Source organism: Alligator sinensis, unplaced genomic scaffold, assembly GCF_000455745.1.
Source record: "Alligator sinensis unplaced genomic scaffold, ASM45574v1 scaffold606_1, whole genome shotgun sequence".
Lineage (NCBI taxonomy): Eukaryota > Metazoa > Chordata > Crocodylia > Alligatoridae > Alligator > Alligator sinensis.
The window spans coordinates 1059286-1082935 of NW_005842472.1; the positions used below are offsets into that span (position 1 = coordinate 1059286).

At 39.3% G+C, this 23650-nt stretch overlaps 1 protein-coding gene and 1 long non-coding RNA gene across 2 annotated transcripts in view; one reads left to right on the forward strand and one right to left on the reverse strand.

The window, feature by feature from the left end:
* Nucleotides 1-23650, forward strand: part of DOCK2 (dedicator of cytokinesis 2) — a 514326-nt gene that overhangs the window by 467909 nt on the left and 22767 nt on the right. The window contains exons 43-46 of the mRNA XM_025212572.1: nucleotides 1877-1961; nucleotides 4553-4639; nucleotides 18087-18263; nucleotides 21592-21675. Of these exons, the coding sequence (XP_025068357.1) occupies nucleotides 1877-1961; nucleotides 4553-4639; nucleotides 18087-18263; nucleotides 21592-21675 (433 nt within the window). The remainder of the gene's footprint in view (nucleotides 1-1876; nucleotides 1962-4552; nucleotides 4640-18086; nucleotides 18264-21591; nucleotides 21676-23650) is intronic.
* The window catches only part of LOC112551460, a 195692-nt gene that overhangs the window by 21642 nt on the left and 150400 nt on the right, over nucleotides 1-23650 (reverse strand). The window lies entirely within an intron of this gene.

Below are 23650 nucleotides of genomic sequence, written 5' to 3' on the forward strand. Positions count from 1 at the left end.
CCTTACTAGCCTGTCTCTAGCTTACAAAACTTCTCGCTTTTGTTCCTGAAGAATGCCTTCAGTCCTAGAAAGTAGCTCTTCCTCTCCATAGCTGGGTCCTGCTCACCAGCTCTCCCTGTCTCCAGCTCTTCCTGTAGTATCAGTATAGAAACTGCAACCCATTCCAGGAGAAGTAGGAGTCCCATGCAATAAATATGATAGAAAAATAAGCATAGATTTTGAAATCTAAGCTGTGCCTTCCCAATTTCACCCTGTTTTTAAAATTGGTGACTGATAAACCTGTGAATCTGGTCCTGTTTTGACTAGAGTGCAAAATGACTTGGTTGACAAAGATTATTGAAATCCCTGTGCAGAGAACACATTTTTTTCCTTTGTAATTATACATCTCAACTGTAGAACTAGCCAGACTGTGTTGCATTTTCTCTGTACACACTAGGAAAGATTTATTTTTTAGAAGAGTACTTGATTATGACTATATTTCTTAGTTATATTATTTGATTTTAATGTATTAGTTCTTCTAAACTACATCAAAATATATGTCCTCCAAGGGGCCATATAAAGTGATTTGCTTTAGTATAGAAGTCTCTCTCTTTAATCAGTGTCACTTATCAAAGAAGTTAATTTTACTGGTTTTATCAGGTTCAGGAATCAGAAGCTCCCATGAACAAGTGTGGTCAGACTAATACGTTTCCATAATCTGCCACAGTAGTGTAATTAGGGGCGGGCACAAGGACACCTGGGTTGGACACCAAGGTAGGAAGGGCTCTGGAATTACCCCCAACCCCCACTCTGGCAGCACTGCTATGCTGGGAACTGCTTGGTTGCTGTTGCTTTAGGAGCAAAAGAGCATGCAAGGCAGCAGCAGCTCCACTGGGACTCCTTTGAAGTTCCCAGAGTAGATAGAGCTACTGTTCCCCTCCTGCTCTCTGAACCTAAGTGCCTTCTGCCCCTACTCTTGGGAACATGTGTCTCCTTCACTCCCTCCTCCCACTTGCTGCCCCGCAGAGTGCATCTCAGGTGCCATCTTGGCTTGTTACATCACTTGGCTGCCAAAATATTATTTGGTTATTTTTGAACTACAGTCTGAGAGTACAAGTGTAAGTTGTGGACCTGGAGTTATGAAATAATATTTTACTCTGTACAGTGAATCTTTATTTGGCTTTGCTTTAAATAAAATTCCTATAAATAAAAATTATTCTCTCTTCCTATGAGGAGAAAAATACTTAAGGGCCAAGAATACACATTTTCTCTTCTATCAAGTTAAAAATCAGTGCTCTAGAATAATAATAAGGTGGTTAGAGGGAATATTTCTGTTCTTCTTGCAAGATAACAGTGATTGAAAATTATTCCTTAGCTCAGTAGATATACAATAGATGCAATTATGCACTCTGTCTTAAAAGTCTAATGCTACAAAGTTGATTTCAAAATTCATGTTTTCATTATAAGAGATGGCTGTTTATGGTTTGATGTTTATGACTAGTTATTTTTATGCATTGCAAGCAGTTTTTATGGAAAATTGATAAACTGATTTGGCATTGGTAGCAGCTGAAAAATTGCACATTTCAGTTGAAAAGATGATTTGTATTCCGTTCCAATACCACTTGATGCCCTGTTAATAGTACATGTGATAGGCATATTCTGGAAAGCTTGCACATACAAGGTGACCCCTCCAGGCTTCAGCTGGATCAGGTCTGTGATGGAACTTAATACGGGTGAAGAATTTGTCTCTTGAGCTGTCAATGAAGACCTTTTTCATGCATAATAAATTCAATTTTAACTAAAAAATTAAAATGAAATAAAACAAAAAGTCTACTTCGATGGTAGGATCTGACTATGCCTAAATTTGTTTTACATTAATCTTGTATCAATCTTTCAGCTTCTATAAGTCCAACTATGTGCAACGATTTCACTATTCAAGACCAGTCAGAAAAGGATCTGTTGACCCAGAAAATGAATTTGCTGTAAGTAACTCTTTGGAATGGGAGTGCCTTTTAAAAATGTGTTAGAGGTGCTGTGGTTATGAATTAGGAGCTAGCTACTCCAATAGCCACTTCCAGCTTCTTGCTATGAAAGCCCTTGTTTCCAGATCTGAAACAAGACCTATTTTTGTTTCATAAAATTTAAAAGAAAAATGTAATGAAAATGGTGGGGGGAAGGGCTCCCCATTTCTATAATATAACCATACACTTTTCCCTGTATTCTCATTTGTACATTTTACATTACTATTTGAATGTTTAGGTAAAACTTTCAAATAAATACATTAAATACAATCAGATCAAACAATGAAGTCCTCCTACAACAATTTTTCAATGTTAAACAAGACAAAATGTATATGAATAGCAATAAAATGTGTTGCCACCAGTGCTTGGTAATGGTTCTGTTTATAAGGTACCAGTATTATAAGGAATGTAGATTGCCTGTTTTCATCAGTCACTTAGTGTTAACAGAGCTAGAGTTCTGCATATACTATTATTACTTATATCATCTGTTTAATTCTACAGCTACAAATAATCTTCATAGTTTTAATATACTGTGAGGTCTCTGTGACTATAAATTATTATTTTATAGTGTCATGTAAGCAGTGAGGTAAGTTTTCATACTTTTGCCATATAAATAATGTTTTATTGGTTATGCCATAAAATTATGCTTTCTAGTCTGTATTTTCTAGTCAAATCTTTATGTTAAACCAATACAGTTAGGAAACTGGTAGGAGTAGCATTTTTTCCAGACTTATCCAAACAGCTTATTTCAAATTTTTATGACGCACTTAAATTTTATCTGTGATATGGTCAGTAAGATGAACCCTAGCATCATAGAAAAGTAAGGCTAGAAGGGACATTTGAAGGCCACAGAGAAGTAGGGCTAGTAGGGACTTCCAGAGGCCATCTAGTCAAACCCCCTGCATGTGGGCAGCTTATGCCTATCCAAACCATATACATCCTTGTCTAAACTACTATGAAACTTACACAGGCAACCATGACATAAAAGCACAAGGAATAGCACCCTAACCTGCCACAGATAAAACAGGGGAAAAATGGCAGACAGTGTCCTGCTGCTGCAAGGGTTGTTAAAATATGCTTGAGAGAGCCCCGTTATGATTGGGATCTGTATAACTTTCCCAAATCTAGAAATAATGCCAGACCCCTGGCAGATGTTAAAATATTGGTGCAGTTGGGATCCGAGGAATTTTATGCCCCATCCCAAAAAATCACACTTTCTACCATACCAGATGTGCATGGCAAAATGAGCAGTGTTGGGGATGAGGCATAAAATTCCTCAAAACCCAGTCACACTATTGCAGATCGGACAGGGAATGACTCTGCCCCAGATCTAGAGACTGAAATATCAGGATTGGGCATTGGGAACCAGGAACCGGAGATGCCCCTAGCCCAGTCCCCAGGGACCGTGCCAGGCTGGTCCTGACATGGCTGATTTTTGGCGCTGTCTATGCTCAGTTCTGGGTCTGGTTCTAACCTGGGGCTATCTGAGGCCAGTGCTGACAAGGTGATTGCATCAGTCCCAAACAGCCTTGGGTGCAGTTTAAGACCTGAAGCTTTACAGGGCTGATGCCAAAAATCAATTGATAGTTGATTCTTGACAGTGTCAGGCAGCCCCACTTTGGAACACAACACATGCTATATGTACCAGTAGCAAAGGAGTGCTACGTTATATGGGAAATATCTTTGTGGTTGGTTTGCCATTTTATGGAATCATAAATTGGCTAAACATGTAGCATATTATAATTTATGGTGCAGTTAATGCAATAATGAAGCCATAACTGTGATGTCTGCTAGGGGCCTCAGGTGGCACAAACTCAAATATTTGTTCTGCTTTGAACTTTAATGTGCTAAGTCAGTAATGCAGACAGGGTCTTATTGTGGAAAGGAGAGGTTTGTAACAGATAATGCCTAGAAACCACTTGACAAACCATATCTGATTAATCCCTGTAAAACAGACATTTCAGGAAGGTAAATATTAGTATGTACTGTAGACATGTGTGAATTGAGATAGTTAAACTGTGTTTGCAGTTCTACCTAGTAAAATTCCCACTCTGTCTACAACTAGTTCAGCTCAACTGTTAGCAATAACAAGAGGAGCATAGGGTACATGGTCTGTTAACATTTTAATCCACTCTGTTGTCCAATTCCATTAACAGCAAAATGTGGCTAAAATGCTAGCTGCCTGCCATGACACTATTGCTAGTGTTAGTTTTGGTGACAAATTTTAAGAAAATGCAGTCCAGTGCTGAGAAGGCCAGAGTAAGTGATTTAGCCACAAAGATACACAGTTGGGGCATAGTTAGGAATGGGTGTTAGAAGATTCAATATTTATTTTGTTCCTTAGTTTGCATATACTGAGCTTTTATTTTGAAATCAATAAACAATTTATGCAAATTACCATGCTAGATTCATTTTACAGCACCTGTTTATGGAAAATAATGTGCATATTTTTGCCTATTTTAATAGGATAATATTAATCAAATTTTAATTAGTCTGGAAGACTACAGTCTCAATTCTGAATGTTCTCCCTCCCTCTCTTTTTTTCCTAATAGTCTATGTGGATTGAAAGAACATCATTTGTTACAGCCTACAAACTTCCTGGAATTCTGCGTTGGTTTGAGGTTGTCTCAATGTCACAGGTGTGTATAAACATGCTAGACAAGGTTCCTTGGGTGAATTTGATATCTTTTATTAGACCAACCCAAATGGTTGGAGAATAGTTATTAAGCAAGCTTTCGGGTTCAAAAACCCTTCGTCAGGCTAAGGAAGCTGCAGCAGTTGGTGTGTGCTCTTCCTGGATATCAAATTCACCCAAGGAACCTTGTCTGCCTATATCCTTAGACCAACACGGCTACAACCTAAACCCCTATAAACATGCTAAGTATTCCGGTATATGAATTAGTTCATATGAATACAGTATTGAGCTTCTGTACAGATTGATTTTGAGATAAATCATTCAAGACATTGCTTTTACCAGTGTATTCACCTTGTTTTATTTTTAATGACACATACAAGACTACCACTCTGAGCCCTTTGAATTTCACCAGTATATATTATTTTAATTTTGGACTTCACATAGACATGGACAGATGTGCACCTTTACTCAAGTACAAAAAGTTATTTGTTTATCAACAATTTTCAAAGTCAGGTCATGTTGGCAATGTAGTTATGACCTTGTTCTGGATGGACCCAAACCCTCAGACCGACCATAGTAGATAAGCAGATAAGAATAATACAAGTAATTCTCTAGCAGATAGCAGATAAGAATACTACAAATAATTCTATATACCTGCCAGCCCTAGGAGTGTCATCAGAGTCAAGGTATGACTGGCCAGGACACAGGCTTCACTCTGTGGTTCTCTCTTGAATGTCAGATGTCAGCAGCCTGGAGGTTGGAGGACAAGGCCCACCCCTTTCTCCCAGTGGGGTGGATGAGAAGGGCTGGTGGTATGCCTTCTGTCCACTGTGCCTCAGGTTACTCCCTCGGGGACCCTTTTCTGCTCTAAAGTCCCTGCTTTTTTAGTCTTTCTCCCTCCTGATGACTCTTGATCCGTGGGCATCACTGATTGGTCTTTCTGTGGCCATCATACTGTCCACACTCTGTCCTGTCAGCATATTCCTTTGTGCAAGCCCATCACATGCACACATTCTAATTTGGGTTTTCCCAGTCTTCTCCTAATTTGGTCTGTTCCCCCAAAACCGGAAATCCCAAGGGCTCCACTCTTGGGCCTTGTGAGCTGGTGCCACCTTATCTCATGTTATGGAATAGTGTGATATATGCCCACAATTTCTCACTGTATGCGTCTATCCATTGGCCTTGTTGTTTGCCTGTGTTAGATACCTGTTCTACCTTGAAGTCTGTGAAACTGTTTGACAACCAGGACTTTAGAAATCAATTAACCCTTGGCATTGCCCTGGACTGTTACTCTAATGTAAATATTTTTTACCTACAGCCAATTCCCCAAAACAAATATCAAAATACCATTTTCTAGCCATCAGGTCAGGGTGTATGTCTTTTCCCAAGACTTTGGGTCAATTACAAAATACAGACTGTTTGAACTGTTCAGGATTTTCTTTTGGGTGGGGAGAGGGGAGTGGTGTATTTGCATTTCATAGATTCATAGATGTTAGGGTCAGAAGGGACCTATTAGATCATCGAGTCTGACCCCTTGCCCTGGGCAGGAATGAATGCTGGGGTCAGATGGCCCCAGCCAGGTGTCTGTCCAATCTCCTTTTAAATATCTCCAAGGAAGGGGACAGCACCACCTTCCTTGGAAGCTTATTTTGGCAACCCTCACTGTAAAGAACTTTTTCCTAGTGTCCAATCTGAATTTGCTCTCTTCCAGTTTGTGGCCATTATTTCTAGTTACCCTGACAGGCACCCTGGTAAACACTGTATCCCCTATTTCTTGCTGGGCCCCCCTGATGAGTTTGTAGGTGCCCACGAGATCACCTCTCAGCCTTCTCTTGGAGAGGCTGAAGAGGTTCAGATCTCCCAGTAGGTCCACATAGGGTTTTTTCTGTAGGCCTCTAACCAGATGAATAGCCCTCCTCTGAACCCGCTCCAGGTCATCCACATCCCTCCTGAAGTGCGGTACCCAAAACTGGACACAGTATTCCAGCTGCAGCCTAACCAACGCTGCATAGAGAGGAAGTATCACCTCTCTAGACCTGTTTGTGATGCACCTGCTTATGCAAGAAAGGACGCAGTTACCTTTACTTATTACCTCATCACACTGGTGACTCATGTTCATTTTGGAGTCAACTACGACTCTGAGATCCCTTTCTGCAGTTGTGCTACTTAGAGTGGTACCTCCCAGGCTGTAGGAGTGTTGATGATTCTTCCTCCCCAGGTGCAACACATGACACTTATCCTTGTTAAACTGCATCCTATTCTGTTCAGCCCATTTCCCCAGCCTGTCCAAATCAGCCTGGATTTGCTCCTTGCTATGTAGTTTGTGTACCTCCCCGCATAGTTTGGTGTCATCAGCAAACTTGAACAGGGTGCTTTCTACTCCCTCGTCCAAGTCACTAATGAAGATATTGAATACTACCAGTCCCAGGACAGAGCCTTGGGGGACTCTGCTGCCCACATTTCTCCAGGTAGAAACCAATCCATCCACCACCACACTCTGGGTGCATCCCATAAGTCCACGGTTCATGATTAAACTAACCTACATTTTAGCTGTTACAAGGAAACTATGAGAAATATATCATTTCAAAACAGTAAAACTGTGTTTAAGGCAAAAAGCAACCATACACCTGTCCCAACAAACCAACCGTATTTTGACAGAATTGTTATTTACTTATATAAAGATAAATAAAATTTCTGTAGTTGCATTTTGACTTTCCATACTTTGAGTTTTCTACCATGTGTTAATGGAGCAGTTCCTCAAGGAGTCCATTTCTAAGCATTTGGAGGATAAAAAAGGGATCAGAAACACTCAGCATGGATTCACCAATGGCAAGTCATGCCTGATCAACCTAATTGCCCTCTATCATGAGATGATTGGCTCTGTGAATACAGAGAGAGCAATGGACATGATGTACCTTGACTTTAGCAAGGATTTTGATATAGTCTGCCACAACGTTCTTGCAAGCAAGCTAAGGAAGTATGGGTTGGATTAATGGACTATAACTGGATAAAGAACTGGCTGGATCATCAAGCTCAATGGGTAGGGATCAATGTTTAGCTGGCAACTGGTATCAAGTGGAGTGCCCCAGAGGTTGGTCCTGGGGCCAGTTTTTTCAATATCTTCATTAACAATCTGGAAGATACGATGGAGTGCACCCTCAGGAAATTTGCAGGTGACACAAAGCTGTGGGGAGTAGTAGATGCGCTGGATGATAGGACTAGGATTCAGAGTGACCTAGACAAATTGGGCCAAAAGAAATTTCATGAGGTTCAATAATGACAAGTGCAAAGTCCTGCACTTAGGATGGAAGAATCCCATGCACTGCTATAGGCTTAGGACCAAGCAGCAGCTCTGCAGAAAAGGACCTGGTGGTTACTTGGACAGCTTATAAGCGGACAATATGTTGAATATGAGTCAGCAGTGTGCCCTTGTTGCCAAGAAGGCTAGCAGCAAACTGGACTGCCTTAGTAGGAGTGTTGACAGCCGATCAAGGGAAGTATTTATTCCCCTTTATTCAGCATTGGTAATGCCACATCAGAAAGCATGTGGATAAGTTGGAGGGAGTCCAGTGGAGGGCACCAAAAATGGTTAGGGTGCTGGAGCACCTGACTTCCAAATTCCCTCAACATCTCCTCAGCTTATTTAGTCTGGAGAAGAAAAAACTGATGGGGGGGGGGGGGGGGGGGGGGGGGGCCTTTTTTTGCCAAAATCTGGTGGGGGGGGGGGGGAGGGTTGAGAGCAGCCTTTAATTGCCTGAAGAGTGGTTACAAAGAGGACAGAGCTAAACTTTTCAAATGACAGAACAGAGAGCAATGGTCTCAAGTTGCAGCAAAGGAAGTTTGGGTTGAATATTAGGAAAAAACTTTCTTACTAGGAGGGTTGTAAAACGCTGAAATGGGTTACCTAGATAAGTGATGGAATCTCCATCCTTGGACACTTTATGGCCCAGCTCGACAAAACTCTCACTGGAACGATCTTGTTGGGGATGGTCCTGCTTTGAGCAGGGGTTGGACTAGATGACTTTCTGAGGTCTTTTCCAACCTTAATTTTCTATGATTCTATGACTAAGAATAAATAAAAGCTTCTGTTTACTTTGTTCCAGTTCCAACATCCATTTTAATCTCAGAAAAGTAGATCTCATAATCATATTTTTCAGTCATCTTGAAGTATTGAGACTGATGATCTGAAATAATCTTAAAGAAATACCTGTAATGAGGGTTCACCAATAAAATAATGGGAATGTAAAAAAAATTAGTTCTGAGAGTACTGCAAAGAGAAGAAGAAATTTATCAAGAAAATAATGAGGGAAAAGATGAATCAAGAACATAAGAGACATGTTTAAAGGAGTTAATGAACGGAAGAGTGGCTAACACCAGAGGATGATAGCAGTATATGATAAAAACAGGAATCTGATGATAGCACAACAAGGAATCCTGAAGTTTTGGAGAGAATATTTTGAAGAATTTCTAAATGTATAGTATGAAAATGAAGAAAGATTTGTTAACTATCAAAGTGCTGAATCTTAAATAGTAGAGCCTTTGTTAGAGGAGTTACAGATCCCTGGTTAAAAAAAAAAATCAGAAATAATAAGGCACTGGGGATAGAATTTTCTAGCCAAATGCCTAAAATTTGGATTCAGAGCATTAAAGCACCATCTTCACAAGATGATTAAAAAGTTCTGGAGATAGGAAAGCTCTACATCATATCTACATAGACTTTGTCAAATCTTATGCTAGCACTATGGTCAGTCATTGTGGGGTTTGTAACTCCCAACAACTGGTATGCCTAAGATGTGCATTGAAGGATCAAGGAGTTGCTTGAGAATTGAGTGAATGTTATCAGACCTGATGGAAATCAATAGTGGGCTCAAAGAAGGGGATGCACTGTCACCAATATTATTCAGCTTGATACTTGAGAAGGTCATAAAAGCCACTGAAGAAGGAAAACAGCTGCAGCTGAACAGACTGCACCAGGTATTTGCTTATGTAAACAATATCTGCCTCATAGGAGAGGAAATGGAAACAGTACAAAAGAATGCAGCAATCATAGAGTCAAATGCCAAAGACATTGGGCTTGCTATTAGTGTCAGCAAAACTAAATATATGATCACACCCAGAAATAAATCAAGATCACAGAAAGATAGGGTTAGGGAATGACAGTGTGCAAAAGGTAGAAAAATGTCAATATTTAGAAACAATAATCACTAAGGACAATCAAATAACTGGAGAAAGCAAGGCAAGAATTTACAGTGCTAATATATGCCTGTTGAGCTTGGCTAAAATAGTGGCACAAAGAAGAATCTTAAGAAACCCTCTTCCATCTTCCTTCTTTATAGTACAATTGTTTAGCTTATTCTTTTATATAGATGACAATCCTGGATGCTGACAAAGGTGAATGGAAAAAGTGCTGCAAGTGTTTGAAAACAAAGGGAATTGTTCCCAGGACATGTGCTCCAGGAGTGCGTGTGAGGGGTCACTTCAATTAGAGCGGCTCCAAGAGGCATTCTTATTAAAGTGCCTAGAGCATCTTGTGTATCCACATCTCCACGCTTCAAAATGGCATCAGGGATGCTTTATCTAAAGCTCATCAAACAAGCTTTGCTGATGCATGAGACCCGGGAGGTTGCTGTAAGTTGGTAATTTACCATGCTTCAGCAGACTTGATTAATCGAGTCTGCTCCAACATGCTGTAATTGCAGTGTGTCGGAGCAGCCTCCCTGCTCATGTATAGGCACTCAAAGTGCTAAGGGAAATATTTGGTGTGGTTCAAGAAAATGGAATATGAAGGAGAAGATACAATCAAGAGCTTGTAGATCTTTACAAAAGACCTAATCTCTTGAGCAAGATAAGAGCACAGAGAATGAAATGGGCATGGTATACTGTGAGAACCAGTGAGAGAAGCACGTGAAGCAGATGTTGGAAGCTGAGGTAGAAGGTATCAGACCTCAAAGTGAACCAAGGCAGTGATGGGAAGAGAACATAAAAACATATCTGGAAGACACAGGCCAAAAGGCAACAATGTGAAAAGAGATTGTGTAAGAAAAGGAAATGGAAGGCTCTAGTTAAGGCAGTTATAGACCCTCAAGGTCTGTGAGAGCAGAGAGGGCAAGAGAGCTACCCCTTTTATTTTATCACAAAATTTGGGCAAAGGTTTATATTTTATAGCTAAGATGATAATTTGTCTAGGGTAATTAAGACAAAAAATTAATGGTCTTTACTCAATCTTTTAGATATTTCTAATTATACAAAAGTTACCTTAAGTATTTTTGCTATTTTACTGAACACATAGTCAGTTCTTCACTATCCACTTTTAATTTAAAAAAATGGGAGAAGGCTGGGGGGAGTAAAGAAGGAAGAAAAAAGAATGGGCCCTTCTTATTAAAAAACCATATTTTCTCACTTCCAACACATCACCAAATAAGATATGTACTTTGTTTTGGGAAAGCAAAATAAAGAAAAAAAAAAGATTTTTCTAGAGTCCTGGCTGAATTCTGGCTGCATGGAGTGGCACAGAGTCTGCTTGCTAGCATTGCTTGCCCTCCCTTTCTTGCAAACAGCAAGGGAGCCAGCCCCCAACAGCCATTCCTGAATCCTCATGCCTCCATTCTTGTGTGGAAATTATCACTTGAAACGCACACCCCGGTTTGAAGGGGATAATTCTTTGGTGAAATTCATGTGTTATGTGAGTAAATATGTTTATTTTTTATTCCTTAAACTATGAAAACCTCCAAGTGTTTTTGTGGGTTGTTTTTTTTTTTCCAATTTCAATCCATTGAGTTCCTGTCTTATTTTTTGCTTTGTAATAAAAAAACTAAACTAATATGGAAGTTTTGAATTATTTTACTATATCTAGAGGAACTCACGAATATTCACAAGATGCACTCACATGTAACTGTGCCAAAAGAAACTTTTTTTTAAAACAATATCTGATTCAAAGCCTGAAAAAGAACATTGAGTGAAAAAAAGATAGTCTGTCTTCCTAATCTGCTTGGTATCAGCTTTTTTTCATTTGAGCTGATGAAATTGCATTGACTATAAAACTAGACAACATTTCAAGCATCAGGTAAAAGAGGCCTAGAGTATGAAAGATAAAGCTTTAAGATCCTGATTTAGCAGGAAAGAAAAGTAGTCCCTCCTACTGAATGCCAAATGGAAGCCCCATAACACTGCCCTGGGCAGTACAGAAGTGGAATGTAAGGTTTTATTGCTGTTTCAGGCCTCTATTTTATATAAAAGTAAAATCCCTCTGCCTTTTATGTTCTGTAAACCTTAGAAAGTAAAGCTCAGGTAGTTCTGAAAATCAAAAATTCGAATTTCATAGCTTAACCAAGCATAGTTTTTATAGCCTAAAACAGAAGCTTTAAGTAGGTTTATTCAGTGGTGTGATAGTACTGCATGCTAAAATGCAGTTTCATGAAAAAGTTTGCTAACTGGGACTCAATTTTAGACAAAACTTTTCCTTTCTCATAACTACAAATGGAAGGGATTTTCTTCTGAAATGAAAAAAATGTAGAAAACATAGCAATTTTTAGTACCAGATACTTATAAACTGCAAACATGTTTAGCACCAGCCATTTGAATTGAAACTTCTGATTTTCATGGAACTTTGGAAAGATGTTTCCAAGTGTTACATTTTAAACAGACTGTATTCAGTACATATATTTTTACAGAAACACAAGTGCACATGTGTACACATACCTACACATGCAAATGGTATAGTCTTAAAGCCCAGATATAAACATTATCTATTTTCCTGCCTGTCTGTTATGTTTAATCATTTACAATCTACTTATTATCATTTTAGTATTATAATATACTGTCCTAAAAATGGCTTTGCCTGCAGTAAAATCTGATTTAAAAAAAAAAAAACCTTGCTGAGTTACAACCAAATACACCAATTTGAAGAGGCAAGTATGAAACTGTCCAGTTAGGAAGATGGTAAGAATGAATTTTATCTATGTAACTAATGACACACTATTACAAAAAAAATATTTTAATATAATTCAGTTGTTGCTGTTAAGGGTGTTTTTTTAACTTGTTACCCAGCTTTGAGAATGAAAATAAGCTGATTGGTTTGTTTTTTTTTGGTTTTTTTTCCTGCTTTAGCTGTAGTGTTACAGGTACACATCTTTATTTTATTAATTTTGCTCTGAAATTATTTCTATTCAGACCTTCTACTAAACCCATTTTCATAGATTCATAGATGTTAGGGGCTGGAAGTGACCTCTCAAGATCATCAGGTCCAGTTCCCTGTGCTTGGGCAGGAAAGGCTTCTGGGGTCAGATGACCCCAGCAAGGTGAGCATCCAGGTGTTTTTTTAAGATATCCGGAGTAGGTGATTGTACCACTTCTGTGGGGAGTCTATTCCAGACCCTGGACACGAGGTGTAAAGAAATTTTTCCTTATGTCTAATCTAAAGTGGTCTTCTAGCAATTTATGACCCTTAGTCTTTGTCTTCCCCTGGAGAGCCCTGGTGAACAGGCGTTATCCCAGGCCCTGATATATCGTTATCCTGGCCTTTATATATTGATAGGCTGTCACCAAGTCACCTCTGAGTCTTTTCTTCTTCAGACTGAACAGGCCCATGTCTCTCTGAAAACCCATGTCACTTTGAAACAGCTGGTGTTGCTGGCCCACAATAACTGGCCTGTCCTCATATTTTCCTCACATTCCAGCCACACTTTACTCCGGCTCTGTGCTCTCCCTCCTTCTCTCTATAACACCCTGCTTTTCTACAACTATAAGAATCAGTGCTTTTTGAACAATACTCCCTGTGCTTGGCACAAGATTTTATTTCCTCTTTATATACTTTATCAAAACTTCCTTGTTAGCTTTTTCTTAGTAGTCTCTGCTCAGGTGTAATCTGGACTTGAACCTTATCATAACAACAGAAAGAGCACTGCAGAAAGTCAGAAACTGATCCGAGTTCTGGGAGTGATGCTGCTTTTCAAAAGCTGATTTCTTTTCCTCTTGTTTTCTGCTGTCTCTTCTCCTTGCTGCTTTCTTACCATCTCCCACTAACAGAAGATGGCAAGCTTCTTTGGGAAGAAGGCGAGAGAGAAGTGCCAGAAAAGTGTCATGCATGCCCTATGCCATTCTATATGCAGCACGGGTCTCTCTAATTTTATAAGCTAAAATTATTCATTAAATTAAATAGAAAGCCATCATTTCTTTCATAAGTGTTACACAAATTCTGATTTACCACTGGGAGAACACTGTTGGGATCAGGAAAGAATCTGGGAACACTCTGGGGTCTGTGAGGTTCCTTCATGCCCTAACTTCATATAAACTGGTTTTTGTCCTGAGCATTATCCAGACCAGGGTTTTGTCTTTGTGGCACAGATGCATGCTGCAGTTGAACTAGAAGCAGGAGCCTCATTAATGAGGTGCTTCATGTTGGCTACTAAGCTGTGCCTCTCGGTTTACTGGCCCAACCAGAATGCTGCTCTATTGCAGCTGCACTGCTTCTGATTCGGAGTTTTCATGGCATGTCTCTGGCTTGTCCTGTATAGACATACCTTTATTCTCTCATACCTGTAAAATTAGATTACTGTTTAATATCTATTACTGTCTATACAATCTCTGCATCCTTAACAGCTTGCTGATGGTTTGGTGAACGTCCTTTTTACTGATGTAACAAAACCCTTTCCCGCTTCCTTCTCACACAGTGGAGCAGAGTCTTCTACAAGATTTACAGGGAAGAACATGGTACTACCTTTCTTTCTTCAATGGCAGCATGACTTTTGTCACTGTTTCACTGCCTCCTTTCCCAGCTTGAGCACTGACATAGTATCTGCCTTTTCTGTGCTCGCCAGCTCTCACTCTCCTCCTGCCTCCAACAGAAAGAGAGAACAGAATACACTGCTAGCTATAAATAACAGTTAGACAAATATGGGATGTTCTCTTACTATTTCCTATTTTAACAAAATCCAATTTGCTGCTGCTTGAATACAAATAGAAACAGGCATGTTCTGAGAGATCTGGTGGAGTTACCTTAGCTTCAGAACAGACATCAAACTCACTGTGTTTTTATCTAAAAAGGAAAGTTAACAAGAGAGAAGGCTGACAAATGTAACAAGAGTTCTTATTTCTGATATAATAAACTGTATTGCTACACTGACTTTTCCATTTCTCAGTGTTGGCAGTGCCAGATTTAGGTTTAAGCTGCTTAAGCTACAGTTTAGGGCCTCACAATATGAGGGGCCTCTAAATAAGAAAAAAAACTGACTCGTTATCAAATTTTATAATAATCGGTTGGTAAATAAAGGAGATATAGGAAAATTACTCTCTAAATATGGACATTTTCATTCTAATATGACAAAAATATACATATATCTGTCTCCCATTATTATTCATATTGAGTTCATAAATTTGTTTTATGTTAGATTATAATGTTTTATTTGTGCCTTAGCTTTTGTATTTATGCAGATATAAAGCTTTCATATTTATATTTTCGGTGTCCTTTCTGTGAAAATAATAAAGTATTATTTTTATCTTATCTTATATCTTAAGCTGGACACAGTTTAGGGCCTCCGCATGTCATAATTTGGCACTGAGTGTTGGGAGGCTGCATTTCAAAAGTATGTCCTGCTAGAACAAGAAATTATTATTATTCCTCACCCCAGGTATTTCTGGTCTTTTCCTTGTTATCTGTTACTGAGGACAACCACTTGAAAGCAGCATTTCAGTTTCTTTAAAGCTCATCTTCTCTCCCTGTTATTCTTCACTTCCATTTGTGATTTCTTGGTTACTTTGTCACTAATGATAGTGATGACATTTAGACAAAGGGATTATACATTCAGAGATGGAATCTGCAACAGTAGTAAAAGTGTTCTTTAGACCATCTAGCCCTTCTTCTGTTCAGATGTCCTGAAGATAACTGGTTTAATAAAAATCCAGGAGAGTGATACTGAAATATGTTATTTTTAAATTATTTTTTTCTTAAAGATCCACCAAGAATGGATCATTTTGTTTCGCTCTATTCTATCCTTCCTCTATACAAACATGAACATGAATATACAATGTTCATTTTAATCATATTAATATTTTTAAAGTCCTCTCAAAAAGGGCGAATATACTGTTGAAGACATCTTGTTTTGTTTATTGCAGCTGGACATAGGTTTAGCAGGAGCTGGTGAAAGTTTTAGAGGTTAGCAGAAGTGGCTTTTTTGCATTTGACTTCAGAAAAAGCAGATGGTCAAATCCCAGAGTTGGAAGCATTTATTTCTGTCCACCTGGAATGAGAGCCTCAGTATGCAGTTCTTTTTGACAGACTTCCTACTGAGATTTAAGATACATGTCTGACATTTTTTTGCTCCAGGTAATATTTTCATTGCTGTGCTATTTCTTGTGGTTAGGTGATTGCTTACTTAGCTTATCTAAGTGTACTCACACTGAAACTCCTTGCTGTAAGTGTGAAAATAAACCATCAATGTGTGGTCAGGCTTTCTCACTCTTGCTCCAAGAACTGAGCTTTCCTCATTGTGGTTAGGGCTAAAGGACTTCCATGTGGATTGCCTTCAGAGGTGTCTGCACCTTAGAGTTTACAAGGTGTTCTGGGTAGTTTCACAGTTAATGGGTGTTTTCTGTCCATGATCTACTGAAATTGTGTAAGTGTTTTTCTTGCCCAGTAACTTAACAGAAGGAAAAGAACTCATACCACTTTTCAAATCTTAAAAATTCAATTGCAGATACCATTGGATCGTTCCTTGTTATCTATAGAACAAAGCAGCACAGCTCCAGTGCTAGCTGTTAGCACTGTTTCTCTTCTCCCTCTAGGAGAGGACCTTTGAGTTGCCATTGTGTGGACTCAGCTTTCATCAAAGAAATTAGTACTTTGTTTTGTTTTGTTTTTCGGTACTATATCTACACCAATCAAAATCAATTACTGGTGATCAATTTTTGGTATTTCTATCTTTAGTATCCTCTGTGATATTGACTTCAGTACTGTTGAGAAATATATTTTATGGCACTGACCCTAGAAGCCTGAGAGCACTCATGCCCACCTCCCATCATGCCGGATGCTGCACCAAACCCAGCCAATCAGCAGACCATGCGAGATTGGCTACTGGACAAAAGCCTCCACCCCTGCTCTCAGCCATGGGGAGAGGGAGAGCCAGCAGACAAACTCTTCCCAGCCCTACTCCCTCACCAGCCTCACTGAGAGCTGGAGGGGGGAACATGTCCCCTGGCCTGGCACTAGACCCCCCAGCAAGGGTCTGCATGGTGAAGGGGGTGGAAGCTCCCATGGCAGGGGGGGGGCTTTTCCCCCCACCTACAGCCCAGTGAACTGGACTTGGAAATCCCCAGCCCCAGTCCCTCACCAGCTGCCCCCCACCCCAAAGAGAGGCCAGTGATTGGTGAGGGAGTGGGGCTGTGGCTTTCCCAGCCTAGTTTACTGGGCCAAGAGCAGGGGGAGCTGGTGCTAGGTCAGAGGGGGCATTTCCAACCCCACCTCTCAGAGAGGCTGGCAACTGGTGAAGAGGTGGGGCTGGGCCTTTTGCAGCTTAGGGGGCTTGCTGGGCTCGGTGAGAAAAGCCCCTCCCATGCTGTGCAGACCCAGACTGGGGGGGCCTAGTGGTCTGTTCCCCTGCCCACCAATCTGGCCCGACTGACAGGTGCAGACAGGACACACGCTAGGGAGCAGAGCCTCTTACTGCCTCAGGTATCTGAAAGCTGGGGGTGGGGTGGGGCTGGCCCTGCTCCACTGGAGCAGACAGCACAGCCCAGGGCTGCAAAGCATCCTGGGATGCTAACAGACTGTGAGGTAACTTGGGAGGGGATCTGGGGTACAGATTTGAATGACTGATTTACCTTAAATCAGCTAAGTCTGATACTGCTTCCAACCAGGCTCATCTTAAAACTCAGGGCATTTATACACCGATTCCCAACATGGTACTGGCTGAGAGCCAAGTTCATGGGCGACTGGTGCCGCCTTAGTTGGGGGCGGGGGGGGGGGGGGGTGTGCCCCCCCTTTGACCAGGCGCACCGGTGATGTGCCCCCACTTTGACCAGTCGCACCGACCCGGGGGCCCCAATCCTGAGAGAATCAAAGTCCCTTGGACTTCCCCTTTTTTAATACACTAGCTCTTATAACACGGGGAGTAGAAACAATAACATGCAACTAAGATGAAAAATCACACAGTAATAATATCAAATAACAAACACCTTTAGTGAGCAACTCAAACTCATATCTGTTTCTGTTATCAGCAAATCATAATAAGCAAAATCTACCTGTGAACAATTAGCATACTGAAACTGAGGTAAGTATTTGTAAACAATTGTTGCCAATTAATAGTTTTTTAGCAGCAAATATGAATATTTACTAGCTTTAAAACAAAAGCTTCTGCAGAACATATAATTTCCTCTAGCTTTGCCAGTGCACTAAAATAAATGAAAGTGGGGTGGGAAGGAAAGTAGACGCATTAAATGTTCTTTCCCTTATTTTGTAGACTACCATTAGTCCTCTAGAGAATGCTATTGAGACAATGTCCATGACAAATGAGAAGATTCTGATGTTGATTAACCAGTACCAGAGTGATGAAAACCTTCCCATTAACCCTCTCTCCATGCTTCTGAATGGAATTGTTGACCCAGCAGTCATGGGTGGCTTTGCAAAATATGAGAAGGTAAGGATTTTAAGTTAACTTTAAAGGATTTAAACTTTAAACATATTCCTGTTTTCTCTAAAGTGAACTTCTATTGCTTCCTTACCATTTAGAATGGCAGGCAGTAGGTTGGGAAAGTAAATAAAGAACCCCAATAATTTAACCATCTTCACATTCTGGTTATATCCATCATAGAGTCATTAAAAGCGGAAACTAAATATGGACACAGAACAGATATGGGAAGTATAACCGAACGCCACTTTTTCTGCAGATGTAGAGGTTTCCGTATAAATGTGAAATGGGAGAGCACAATTACTCTTGTTGCAAGGCTTAGTCTGTGGTAAACTGATCAGGGTGGATTTGATTTAAATTAGATCTATTTAAATCATGATTTTAATCGCTGGTCAGGAAGCCTCGCTTTAATCAGTGTTTTCCAGAAAAAGTGCATTCTTGTTGGTTGATATCCTATATTCATTTAACTTTTTGAAACTGCGCTTTTAGAGAAAGGTAAGGCTTGACTCTGTGTACACAAACTTGCAGTGAGACAAGAGGACTAATGGATAGGTAATCAGGTCTGATATCTCTCATCTCCATAAACTGCTGGTAACAAGGATGTTATCTCTAGAGAGACAGCTCCACAGTTTGAGAACTGAAACTAAGCATCACAGAGATGCTTAATGGGATCTTCTAGACAGAGCACTGAGACCCATTGGGTAGAATGGTTGTCTTTAATCTTTACTAATCTATAGAGGAGCCTCTGGGAACCCCATAAGATTGGGCCCCTAATATAGTCCATGGCCTATGGTGACTTGTTTATAAAAAATTTCTAAAAAGGTTACATGAACATATTGTCTCAAATGGTATATAATGAGAAGTTATAATCCCTATTCCATGATGATGTCTTTGATGTTTAACATATCTTATATTAAAACTATCTTTATATCAGTTAATTTTTCTAAAAAGCATAATTACAAAAAATAATAATATGATTACATCAAAATCTGATTTAAATGTTATAAAATTGGATTTTTTTTAATTGTTGATTTTTATCCACCCTGAAATTGATTGAATATAACCTGCAGAATAGGAGCCTGGGAGTTAGTGGGCAGTAAGCAGAATATGAGCCAGCAGCATGCCCTTGTTGTGGAAAAGGCTAACAGCATACTGGGTTGCATTAGTAGAAATGTTGCCAGCAGATCAAGAGAAATTATTGTTCCCCTCTTTGGCACTGGTGAGGCTGCATCTGGAGTACTGTTCCCAGTTTTGGGCCCCCCACTACACAAAAGAATTAGCGAGAGTCCAGTGGAGGGCAGCAAAAGTGGTTAGGGGGCTGGGACATATGGGAACTGAGTTTTATTTTGGTCTGGAGAATGGAAGACTAAGGGGAGTTTTAACAGCAGCCTTCAACTACTTAAAGAGATGTTACAAAGAGGATGGAGCTCTAGACTGTTTTCAGTGGCAGCAGATAACAGAACATGGAGCAATGGTCTCAAGTTACAGCAGGGGAAGTTTAAGTTAGATATGAGATAAAACGTTCTCACTAAGAGGACAGTAAAGCACTGGAAAGAGGTTACCCAGAAAGAGATTGTAGAATCTCCATTTTTTAGGGGTTTTTGAGACCCAGGTAGACAAAGCCTTGGCTGGGATGATATAGTGGGTGATGGTCCTGCTTTGAGCAGGGGGTTGGACTAGATGACCTCCTGAGATTTCTTCCAACCCTAATTTTCCATGATTCTCACACACTAGAGGATTTAGAGGCAGGTCATCTTTTAGCTAGTTAAGGACTTTTTCCAATAGCTGCACCCTTTCTGCAAATTAGTTTTTGTTGTTTTTTAAAAAAATGAATTCTGCAGGAGAGCAGAGTTTAGAGAATCTTAGTGATTGGAGGAACTGAACTATGGAAAACTTGACTCTAAGATATCTTTAAGACAAAAATGTTGGAAGGGATTTGATACCTCAAGTCTTGCTATTTAAGTAAATCCTTTATTATTAGAAATTATAATAAGAATTAAAGTGGCATTATCGCATATCCACTTATCTTATTCCACTTATCAAGTAGCTCATGAAACAGGATACTGTACTAGAGATACCTCATGTCTGATCCAATGAGGATATTCCTGAATTCATACATCCCCAAGTACCTCCACTTCTACATAACATAGGAATCACATATAAATGCAGACCTTAGAGCAGGGGTTCCCAATGTTTATGTCCCCAAGGGGACTTTCGAATTTAAAAGAAAAAGAAGAGGGCACCAATATGAATATTAAAGTTCAGAATTTAGATCAATCCAATCATCTAATCCATTACTTAAAATTGCATTAGATCCGCAACTTCAAAATGCAGCTTTCCTTTACTTCGTATTCTTTTCAAGATTTATCCATGGCACCTGTGGGCACCATGTTGGAAACAGCTGCCTTAGAGCCTCTGGGCATTTATACATGTACCTTTTTGTCCCATGATGCAACGGAGATCCACTGCTTCAAGGCAGACTTAATTAATCGAGTCTGCTCTGCATGCAAGCTGATGTACATTGCTCTGTGCCTCATGCAGTTGTATGAGCAGTGAAATGTGTCAGCATCCAAAAAAATGGAGGCAATGTGCTTTTGAACTAAAGCACTTCGTTGCCATTTTACTTGCACTGCCGTGCATTTTGCTGCTTATACAACTACATGCTGCAGCAATGTGTGCTTTTCAAAGTACCCGGTGCTGTGGTGCTTGCATACGTAAAAAAGCCCTCTGACTCCGTAAGATTTTTAAATATCCTCCTAAAAGGTCTTCGTCTTACTTCAAAAAGGTACTTGGCTATAGGACATTTCCCTAGACCTGCAGTGACTCATGGTGTAATAAGAGAGCTCCTGGTTTATTTATCTGTCCTTTTTCTGTTTCGGATGGAGTATGACGTATAGATAATGTAGCAGGTTATGAATTGTTTTGGTATTGGCAGATAGAAAGCTTAATTCTCACCTCACTGGTCATGTGTGAAGTGCAGTCTTGTGTAAGCAAAGAAAAAAAGGGGAGTCACAGCTAAATAAAATAAAATTACAGCACACAAAATACAAATGCAGCCATAACCTATATGTCAAAATACAGAAAAAAAGCTAACTTTGGAGGGGTGGGGGGCTAAGAACCACAGGTGTATTGAATAAAGATGGAGATCCGTGAACAAGACACATCCATTGATCCTCAATTATGTTAATAGTGAAGTATCTCTACAAGCTGCATCTCTACAGGAAGTCAGATGTCTTAACATTCTAATGTTCTGTAATGATTGTGGATACAGTCACTGAAGATAGGACTAATTTTTCATGACAAGCAGATGGACTGATTGATTTGTATGCCCTTTCAGGCTTTCTTCACAGATGAGTACACCAAAAACCACCCAGAGGATCAAGAAAAGCTGAACAAACTGAAAGACCTGATTGCTTGGCAGGTAATACCATATTGGCAGCAATTTCTAAGGCTTCCTCAGTTATTCTTTTTCTGTTTGTTTACTGGTCTTGTTTTTACTGGGAGAGCATATATGACCTAAATATTTCTGTTATGGTTGGAGTGATGTTGTAGCCATGAGGGTCCAGGAAATCTGTGACAGACTAGGTTTTTTTCGGAGGGTCATATCTTTTTTTGGACCAACTTAGCTCGGGCTGCATCTTCTTTTTCAGACTCAAGGAAGGTTGCTATGAAGCTTGTGTTAAATATTTTCTTGCATGTTCTCCTCTTACTTTTTAAAAGAAATAAATTCAAAGCTATGACTAGAATCTGATCATATATGTGATGTATAGCACATGGTTTTAACAAGTTTTTGCAAAATGTATGGTATTAGCCAGTGGATAAACCTCCTCATTATAATGGGAATGAGTATAGAGAGGAATGAGGGATATTATTTTGTTATACTGTTTTGGCAAAAATGACAGGAGGCCAGAAACACATGGCAGCTGTTAATATATTTTACTTAAAACCTGTATATGCTCTAGTATAGTACACCCTTAATTATTCAAACTCCTTTGGACACCACCTGCCAAAAGCCATTTGAATATGTGACATTACAGCATCTTGTGAGGAATTCTGCGTGCTAACACATGATGCATAATGTAAAACCATACCCACTTAACATTACAGATATTAAATATACAAAACTTAAAAGAGAACAAGTTCTTAAGCAACATCAACAGTTATGAGTTAATAAAACAAAGTTGCTGGCTGGATAAATCAAGAGTTTAGATGGCCAAAGAAACACTGTATTTATGAATTTACTGAGATTATTCATAAAATATCACACCACTGAGTTTCTTTCTTCTGAAATGAAGTGAAATGGCTAAACTTTGTAAGGGCACTAGAAATTTCACTCATCTACTAGTTAAATGACTGCTATTTTTCCATAGATGGGTACATTATAAAGGAAATGTTTCCTTTATGAAGAGTAAGTTTCATTCTTAAGGGTCCAACAGATGATACAAATATCTGACAAAGTTTATTTTTCTTCAGTAGCCTTCTGAGAGAGTTGGGGAGAATATCATCAGAATCAGGGATATTAATCCCGCAGTGTTGGAGCACAGCTTTAATTCTTTATTTCCTACAACACATCACTGGTGTGCTTTGCTAAAATTCACACACAAACTCTTACATGTATTGATCTTGAATTTTAGCAACATTTTGTATCTTGAATTTTGCTAATATTCCTTCATTCCTAACACTGTTGAAAATTCATTTTTATTCATTTTTATTTGGTATCAGACTAAAGAATACAATTTTATGTTGCTTAGGGGCTCTGCAGTGCATGCCCGTATCATTTGCAGGGTTGCTGCCACATGTTCTTTGTGAAGCACTCTGTTCCACAATCAGTACAAAAGAGTAATAGTAAATACTTTTATTAAGCTGATTTCTCAATAGGAGACCAAAATATTCTACCTGAATCAGCTACACTAATGCTATTTTTTTTCTTATTTTTAAAATATGCATAAGTTAACCAATCTCCAGCGTCCCTTTGTTCTCAAAGAATAAAATGCATTTACTGTTGGTAGCATCCCAACATTTTTTATGAGATTCAATGGAAAAATAACTCTCTTAATTGTCCTAACCATTTGTTGTTATAACAGAAAAAATATTATTTCAGGAAATATCAATTCTATTTTTATAATCCTGTCAAAACAGTTAATGCTGCTGCAAAACTACTTCTAAGACAAAGACTGGCGGTACGATAGGAAGTCTTTATTGTGTTGCCAACCAATATGGTTCATACAGCCTCTGCTAATTATGAACAAATCACTTTATCTAAAAATTAAATAACATGAATGAGAGATACTGACTTTGCTATGGAAAGGAAAGTCATTATACTGAGTTCACATCCAGTGTTAAAATATACCAGTGACCCTTAACTGTCTGGCTTCTAATAGATTTCTTCTTTCCCT